The sequence below is a fragment of the Acomys russatus genome, chromosome 3 (genome assembly GCF_903995435.1).
Source record: "Acomys russatus chromosome 3, mAcoRus1.1, whole genome shotgun sequence".
Taxonomy (NCBI): Eukaryota; Metazoa; Chordata; class Mammalia; order Rodentia; family Muridae; genus Acomys; species Acomys russatus.
Window position 1 is genome coordinate 83,754,565 of NC_067139.1, and position 8,648 is coordinate 83,763,212.

The 8,648-nt window shown below is 44.8% G+C and overlaps 1 protein-coding gene across 1 annotated transcript; it reads right to left on the reverse strand.

The window, feature by feature from the left end:
* Positions 1–4,819: 4,819 nt before the first annotated feature.
* Positions 4,820–5,136, reverse strand: LOC127187238 (acyl-CoA-binding protein-like). The gene has a single exon (XM_051143411.1). The coding sequence runs from the start codon at positions 5,105–5,107 to the stop codon at positions 4,859–4,861; it is 249 nt and encodes an 82-aa protein (XP_050999368.1). The 5' UTR covers positions 5,108–5,136; the 3' UTR covers positions 4,820–4,858.
* Positions 5,137–8,648: the final 3,512 nt, after the last annotated feature.

Consider the following 8,648-nt stretch of genomic DNA (forward strand, 5'->3'; position numbering starts at 1 on the left):
TTCTGATCTGCAAGCAGCAGGCACTAACACACACACGCGTGCACACACGCACGCGCGCGCGCGCGCGCGCGCACACACACACACACACACACGCACACACGCACGCACACACACATGTACAGAGACAGAGAGAGACAGAGACAGAGACACAGAGACACAGAGACAGACTGGGTCTTGGCATGGGATTTTCAAACCTCAAATCCCACCCCCAGCGCCATAAACCCCCACACAAGGTCACACCTACTGCAAGGCTACACCTCCTAATCTTTTTAAACAGTTCTACTAACTGGGGACCAAGCCCTCAAACATAGAGGCCTATGGGGGCACTTCTCCTTCAAACAAGCACACAGGCACAAGCCAGCGCCATCGTTCCTGGGCTATGACTGAAGGGCTCACGCAGGCGGGACCATAGCAAACACCACAGGCCTGGGCATGACAAACATGGCTTTGCCTTTTATCTTTCTCCGCCTTGCTAAACTGTTAGACTACACCCCTAAAGCTAGCCCTGAAGGTCCATTCCTTTATTTGGCCATTGCTTTGACTAAACTAGTGAGCGTACCCTATCAGAACTGATCGGCATGTTCTAGCTCATTCTAACACAGACCTTCCCCGTTCCCCTGTGAAAATTAACACCTGCAAAGCTATTTGCTGCTGTTTCTGCATGATTCAGATTCAAGCACCTTGTCTCTCTGCCTTGCTTAATAAAGAATCTCTTTGCACTCAGTTTGTGCTTGGAAATTGGTGCTTGGGTGGGGTCTGTGCCTAATCTGGGGTCCAGAGGGGAGCACCCCGCAGTATTCAGGTCCCTTCAGTGATCACTCAAATTTAGCTCCAGAATAAACCATCTTTTCCTTTTGACGTGAAAGCTGAGTTTTTGCATTGATAGCAACTCAGAGGCATCAGGAGAAGGTGATTTCCCAGCCAAGTCTGAAGGGATAAATAGAAGTTAATGAACTAATGGAATATGACTACGCATACACACACTCTAAATAAAATGTAATTTAAAAGATATTGGTTTTGGCTGCTATTCAAGATGGCAGCCGCCGGCACCCATGGGACCTCAGGGCAGCTCCTGAGGCACCCACGGGACTCCAAGAGGAGACTCAGAGCCCACAGAGGAGTCCGCAGAGTATGCAGTATCTCTGGAGCAGCTAAAACAACAACAAAACAAACAAAAATGCAGATCCTGTTGGGATTGAGTTGCAGTCTGGATGTGGGCATCCTACATGCAACAATGTTATGTAAACTTTGTTCCCCAATTTTCTCTGGTTGGTTAATAAAGAAAGGCTGGACAACCTGTAACTGGGCGGAAGAGAGGTAGGTGAGGCTTCGGTTCCCAAGCTTGGGGACTTAGGTAGGGACTGCAGGGGAGGAGAGATGGAGGAAGATGGAGAGACATGTGGCCTGACAGAGAAGATCCAGCCCAGACAGGACTAATATTGGTGAGTAACTGGGGGAATTCTGCTGGGAAGTAACTAGACTAGCTTAGAAAATTACTATAATTCGTACCTGCCCACTTATTGGGCTTAAGCTGTTTATATAAATCAATAAGTCTCTGTTTCAATTATTTGGGTCCTAGCTCGGATATAAAGTCCTCTAGAATTAATAAATATTCCATGCCGGGCGGCAAATAAATAAATATTCCACAACACAGCCTGGTCTACAGAGAGAGAGAGAGAGAGGAAGGAGAGAGAGAGCGAGGGGATGAGAGAGCTGAGAGAGAGGAGAGGAGAGAGGGAGGAGGAGGAGAGAGAGAGAGAGAGAGAGAGAGAGAGAAAGAATGTCCCAGAACAGCCAAGGCTATGCAGAGAAGCCCTGTCTCCAGAAAACAACAACAACCCCTTCCCCCCCAAACAAAAAAGGACAGGGGTATTTTATTTTATTATTTCTTTTTAATTTTTATTTTATTATTATGATTTTTATTTGTTTTTGTTTTTTGAGACAGGGTTTCTCTGTGTAGCCTTGGCTGTCCTGGACTCGCTTTGTAGACCAGGCTGGCCTCGAACTCACAGTGATCCGCCTGCCTCTGCCTCCCAAGTGCTGGGATTAAAGGTGTGTGCCACACGCCCCTGGTTTAGGTGACAGGGGGATTTTATACCAATGAATTGGACACAGAGAAAAATGGACATATACTTTGAAAGACAAAAACTATTAAAATTCATGCAAGATGAAAATATAACCTGAGTATGCCTACATCTATCAAAACAACTGAATTTGTAGCTAACCAGATTCTCACAAAGAAACCCCAGACTGAGATAACATCACAGAGAAGCTTTCTGAGCATTTAGAGACCGCACGCCAGTTTGCCAGGTTTGGGGGTTTTGTTGTTGTTGTTTGGTTGGTTGTTTTTTTATTTTTGTTTTGGTTTTTGTTTTTTCAAGACAAGGCTTCTTTTTCTCTGTGTAGCCCTGGCTATCCTGGACTCAGTAGATCAGGCTGGCCTTGAACTCACAGCGATCTGCCTGCCTCTGCCTCCCGAGTGCTGGGATGACAGGCCCATGCCACTGCATCCTGCTACGTGCCAGTTCTTTAACATATGCTCCCACAAAACTAAAGAAAAAGAAAACATTCCCAAATGATTCTTTCAGACTAAGTTGATACCCAAACCAGAGAGCTATTACAAGAAAGCTAAGGCTCGGCGTGGTGGCGCACACCTTTAATCCCAGCACTCGGGAGGCAGAGGCAGGCGGATCATTGTGAGTTCAAGGCCAGCCTGGTCTACAAAGGTAGTCCAGGACAGCCAAGGCTACACAGAGAAACCCTGTCTCAAAAATCAAAAAAAAAAAAAAAAAAAAGAAAAAGAAAAGAAAAAGAAAAAAGAAAGAAAGCTAAGTGGGTCCAGCAAGATGGCTTTGATGGGAAAGGCACCTGCTGCCAGGTCTGGCCAGCTGAGTTTGGTCCCTGAGACCCATTTGGTAAAAGGAGAGAACTGACTCCTTTTGATAGGAATTTTCCTGTGACCACAAGCACATGGCCCATGCTCACCTCCCCCCCCAATTAGGCACACACACAATCAAAAAATAAAATGTAATAAAAAATAAAGGTAAAACTAGTCCACTTCATCTCATAAATGCAAAAATTATAAAGTTAATTTCAACAAATCAAATCCAATAATATATAGAAAGGTTAATAGTCATGAGCAAGTTTTCCCTAAGGATATATTGTTGGTTTAACATTAAAAAGCATTGTCATGTAGCTGGGCGTGGTAGCGCACGCCTCTGATCCCAGCACTCAGGGAGGCAGAGGCAGGCAGATACGTGGAAGAAAAAAACAAAAACAAAAAACCAACAACACTAAAAACAACAAAAAAAGCATTGTTGTTTATGCAGTGACACACTGAAAATTTTAACATGTCAACAGACATAAAAAGGCATTTGAAAAACAAAAAACAAAAACACAGTGTCGTGCCTGGAGCGATGGCTCAGTGGCTAAGCACTCTTTCTGCTCTTCCAGTGGGCCTGCGTTTGTTTAGTTCTCAGTGCTCGTGACAGGCTGCTCCCAGCTGCCTGTAACTCTTCTGCCTTCTGCACACACACAAATAAAATAAATCTTAAAAAAAAATCCAATGTCCAATCCTGATTTTTTTGTTCGCTCTTTTCTGTGGTTGTTGGTCTATTTGTTTTCTTTCTGAGACAGGTTCTAACTATGTAATCCAGGCCCCAGATTCCTGACAACCCTTTCGCCTCAGTCTCCCAAGTGCTGGGATTGCAGGCATGAATCACCACAACCTATTTAATCTTGATTCCCCCCCCCCCCCCAATCGCCTCAGTCTCCCAAGTGCTGGGATTGCAGGCACGAATCACCACAACCTATTTAATCTTGATTCCCCCCCCCCCCCAATCGCCTCAGTCTCCCAAGTGCTGGCATTGCAGGCACAAATCACAACAAGTCTCCCAAGTGCTGGCATTGCAGGCACAAATCACCACAACCTATTTAATCTTGATCCCCCCCCTCCCCGCCAAGTCATAGTTTCTCTATGTAGCCCTGGCTGTCCTGGACTCACTTTGTAGTCCAGCTGGCCTTGAACTCATAGAGATCCACCTGCCTCTGCCTCCCTGAGTGCTGGTATTACAGGCATGCACCACTGCACCTGGCTTTGATTTGATTTGTTTGTTTGTTTAAACAACCAATTATAAAGAAGAGAGCTTCCTTGAGAGGGCATTTGTGAGGAGTATACAGCCCAGGTTATCCTCAGTGTTTGTAAAATAATGAATGTTTTTACTCATGATAAAAATTTAAACAAGGGGTCTGTGTGTAGTAGTCTATAATCCCAGCACTGAGGAGACGCAGGCAGGTGGATTCTCTGAGACGAGCCCAGTCCGATCTACACAGTGAGTTCCAGGCATTGTTGTGACAAAAATACCTGAGGGGAACACCTTGAAGAAGAAAAGGTTTATTTTAGTTTCTAATTTAAGCTTGGTCCCACACAGTTAGCAGAACACTGTGGTTGCTGCTATGGCTTGGATGAGAGTGACCCCATAGGCTCATGTAGTTGAATGCTTGGGCCCAGGTTGGTGGAACTGTTTGGGAAGGGTTAGGAGGTGTGGCCTTGTTGGAAGACTTGTGTCACAGGGCGGGCTTTGAGGCCTCAAAAGCCTCTTATCAATTACCATTGTGTTCTCTGCCTCCTATGTGTAGATCAAGATGTGTTCTCTCAGCTGTTTCTTTAGCCATCTCTTCATCATTTCTTTCTTTTTTGAGTAACAAATGTACTTTTAATGATTTCAGGTAAAAACTACACAGGGAGGAGGATCAATGATTAATTCTGGCCCTAATTTATCAGAGCCATATCATCTACATTAGAAAAAACCAAGGGCTTCTCAGGTCACATGTGTGGCTGGCAGCCAAATCCGGTCTTTTATATTCCGTATTTCTTCTTTAGCTCTTCTACTTTTTCCACATAGGCTTTCATGGCACTTTTCTTGGAAGTCCCTTTTAGCTTATTCCACGAATCCCACTTGGCCTTGCCTTTGAGGTCCAACAGCCTAGGCTGCTCTGTGTTTACATCGCCCACGGTGGCTGGTTTGAACAGCGTCTCTTCGTCCGTTGGCTGGGTCTTGAGTTGCTTCACCTCCTCAGCAGCTTTGTCAAATTCAGCCTGAGACATACTGGCGAGGTGACTTGGATCCTGAAAGCACAGCAAGAAGCCAAGAGCCAGCAGCAATCAAGGTCCAGACCACACAGCTTAGTGTCTTTAAAAGCACAGCCCCCTTCGTCCTTTCTTTTTGCACTTTCTAATTAGATCTCACAGCAAATTATGGGGGCACCAGTAAATTAAATTATGTATAAGTCATCTTATATAGGTGAAAGGTAACACCTAGAGCTACAACCAATATGTCTACACAAAAATAAACATTGAAAAATATGATAGGGCTGGAAAGATGGCTCAGAGGGTAAGAGCACTTACTCCTCTTCAGAGATGGCTCAGCAGTTAAGAGCACTGTCTGCTCCTCCAAAGGACCTGAGTTCAATTCCCAGCAACCACATGGTGGCTCACAACCATCTGTAATGTGATCTGATGCCCTCTTCTGGCCTGCGGGTGTATGTGCAGACAGAGTGCTGTATACACTGTATACACAATAATAAATAAATCTTAAAAAAAAAAGAAAGAAAGAAAGAAAAAAGAAAAAAAGAAAATTTGATAAATAAAAATGGAATCCTGGGGCATGGAGTGGTGACAAATTATAGCTGAATATTATGCAGACAAATGAGAAGCTCTTTATACATAAATATGAAGCAATTCCTAGAATTCATTTTAAGTGCATGTTGTGTGAGACTTGAATAAACATCTACTCACCCCAGACAGGGAACTGATGACAACATAAAGTAATAATTCTACCAAAGCTCTTTTTAGTGACATTGACCTCTGGCCCACACACACATAGCTATAAATATTTAATCACAAGGGAAATCCACAAATGGCAGACAAGCCACACTCCACAAAGACATGTACTTCCACAGAGGCATATGAACAAACAGCAGTAGCCAGTTGTGTTAATAATCTGCAATAAGGGGGCTGGAGAGATGGCTCAGTGGTTAAGAACGCTGCCTGTTGTTCCAAAGGTCCTGAGTTCAATTCCCAGCAACCACATGGTGGTTCACAACCATCCATAATGTGATCTAATGTCCTCTTCTGGTGTGCAGGTGTAGCAGACAGAACTCTGTACGCATAATAGTAAATAAATAAATCTTAAAAAAAATAATAATAATCTGCAGTAAACTCACTCCTGGTAGCATGCAGACACAGTCCAAGAACAAGTCCGCATTTCAGAAGAAACTGAGGTCACACAACTCTTACCTTGTTTTCTTACTCAAAAGTCCCCTCACAGGACTCCATTCTTGGATCATGTTCTGACAGTACTCAAGGAATAACTTGGTTAATATGTTAACAGTATTTTTGGAACAGAGCCCTAAGAAAGGAATTGCTGGCTTAAAGTATAAGCGCCTATGTTTCCTAGATACGGCCCTTTTCAGTACAGGGAGAGACGACTGACTTTTCACTGGAGTTCCTGTCCTGCCCTCTCTCCCAGAATGGAGTGGGCAGACAGCGATGGGGAAACAAAATGAAGTTTTATTTGCCACGAAAGAGTGGACATTTAGATAGGAAAGCAGAAGGTGAGACCCTTGGTGGCAAGAGGATGCCAAGGAGAGATGTCATGTGTGCGGTTTGTACAGGAATGACCCCCACAGGCTTATATGACTGCTTGGTTGTTAAAGTCACTCTTATTTGCCTTTCTGCCTCTGGCTGGTAACCTAGGCCTAGTCCTGGACGTTTCTATAGCCTCCATACAATATAATGTAGGCCTAGAATGCTTTTAGCCTCTGAAACTTACTACTGAATAAACCCACTCTTTTCAGTTCTTTTGAGCTCTGGCTGGCTGCTTCAACTAAGTTGTTTTGGCTCAAACTCCTCTCCTAGCTGACTGATTCAATCTGGCTCCTCAGCCTCTGACTGAATTGCTCTGCTCAGCCTCATATTAACTTTAGCAATAAGTTCTAATCTTCTGGCTCCTTCTCATTCTCTGGATCATTCTGTCTTCACCTGTGTCTGGCTTTTTCTCTCTTCAGTATGTCTCCGTAAAATTTCCCAGTAAAATCTGCCTCTGAGGAGGCTAGAGAGATGGCTCAGAGGTTAGGAGCACTGTTTGCACTTCCAGAGGTCCTGAGTTCAATTCCTAGTAACCACTTGGTGACTCACAACCATCTGTAATGAGATCTACTGCCCTCTTCTGGCCTGCAGGCAGCATGTTGTATACATAATAAATAAATCTTTGTTTGTTTTTTATTTTTTGTTTTTTGAGACAGGGTTTCTCTGTGTAGCCTTGGCTATCCTAGACTCGCTTTGTAGACCAGGCTGGCCTCGAACTCACAAAGATCCACCTGCCTCTGCCTCCCAAGTGCTGGGATTAAAGGTGTGCTCCACCACGCCCGGCTAATAAATAAATCTTAAAAAAAAAAAATTAGACCATTGTTTATAAATACCTAACATGGTATCTGACACAAGGTGGATGTTAATAAACGGTAGCAATTTTGTCTCTCTTGTAGGGAATGATAAGGGTTACCTTAAACAAACAAACAAACAAACAAACAAACAAACAAAACAACTGCCTCTGAATTCCACTAGCTGAACTGCCAGGAACTCAACTCCACTGAACTGCCTCTATTCACTGCCTGAACAAAACTACCTGAACAGAACTGAACTAGACCTCAGAGGTCTGCCTGCTTCTTTCTCCTGGGTGCTGGGATTAAAGGTGTGCACCACCACCTCTGCACCTAAGCTTTTCTTCACCTGAAACTTGCTCTATACCAGGCTGGCCTTGAACTCAGAGATCTGATTGGCTCTCTGCAATTAAGGGCAAGTCTGTATTCCAGACAGAGTAGCCACGTTGCTGGATTAAAATTTCTCTACACTTGGTCCTTGGGTAATGGATTGTTTGGGGGAGGATTAGGAGGTGTGGGCTTGTTGGGGTAGTGTGTTACTGGGGGTGGCTTTGGGGTTTCAAAAGAGCATACCAGTCCCAGTCTTCCCCCCTCCTCCTCTCTCCCTCTCTCTCTCTTTCATGCTTGTGAATCAGATGGAAGCTCCCAGCCCCTTCTCCAAGTGTCTTAACCGTCTATCTGTTGCCATACTCTCTACCAAGACTGCCATGGACTCACCCCCAGAAATTGTAAGTGAGCCCCCAATTAAATGTTTTCTTCTGTAAGTTGTCTTGGTCAGGGTGTCTCTCCACAGCAATAGAACAGTAAGACATTGTGTGACAGTTTGTTCTTTCGGATGGATTTTGGGGGTACCAGCTAAAAAAGGTTATAGGCATTACCGTTACATGCTCTCAGCAGGCTTTGGGGTGCCAGCCGAGAGACTATCAGCAAGTGCTGTAGCTTCAAAGCTCTCAGAGGCCTTGGGGGTGCCAACTAAGAGCAAATCTGCACAGAGCAGGTCACTGATGCCCAGAGCAGAAACAGCTCCCATTTCCGGCCAATCTGAAAGTCTGGGGCAAGTCTCCCTCTTGAGACTGAATACATGGACTTCACGGGCTGAGGCAGGAATAAGGAATACTGAAACCGGGGGCGGCGGCCCTGTCCCCTGCACAAATTCCTGGCACAGAAAACAGATGCGGCATCGCTTGGAGCAGGAGCAGGAGCAGTGG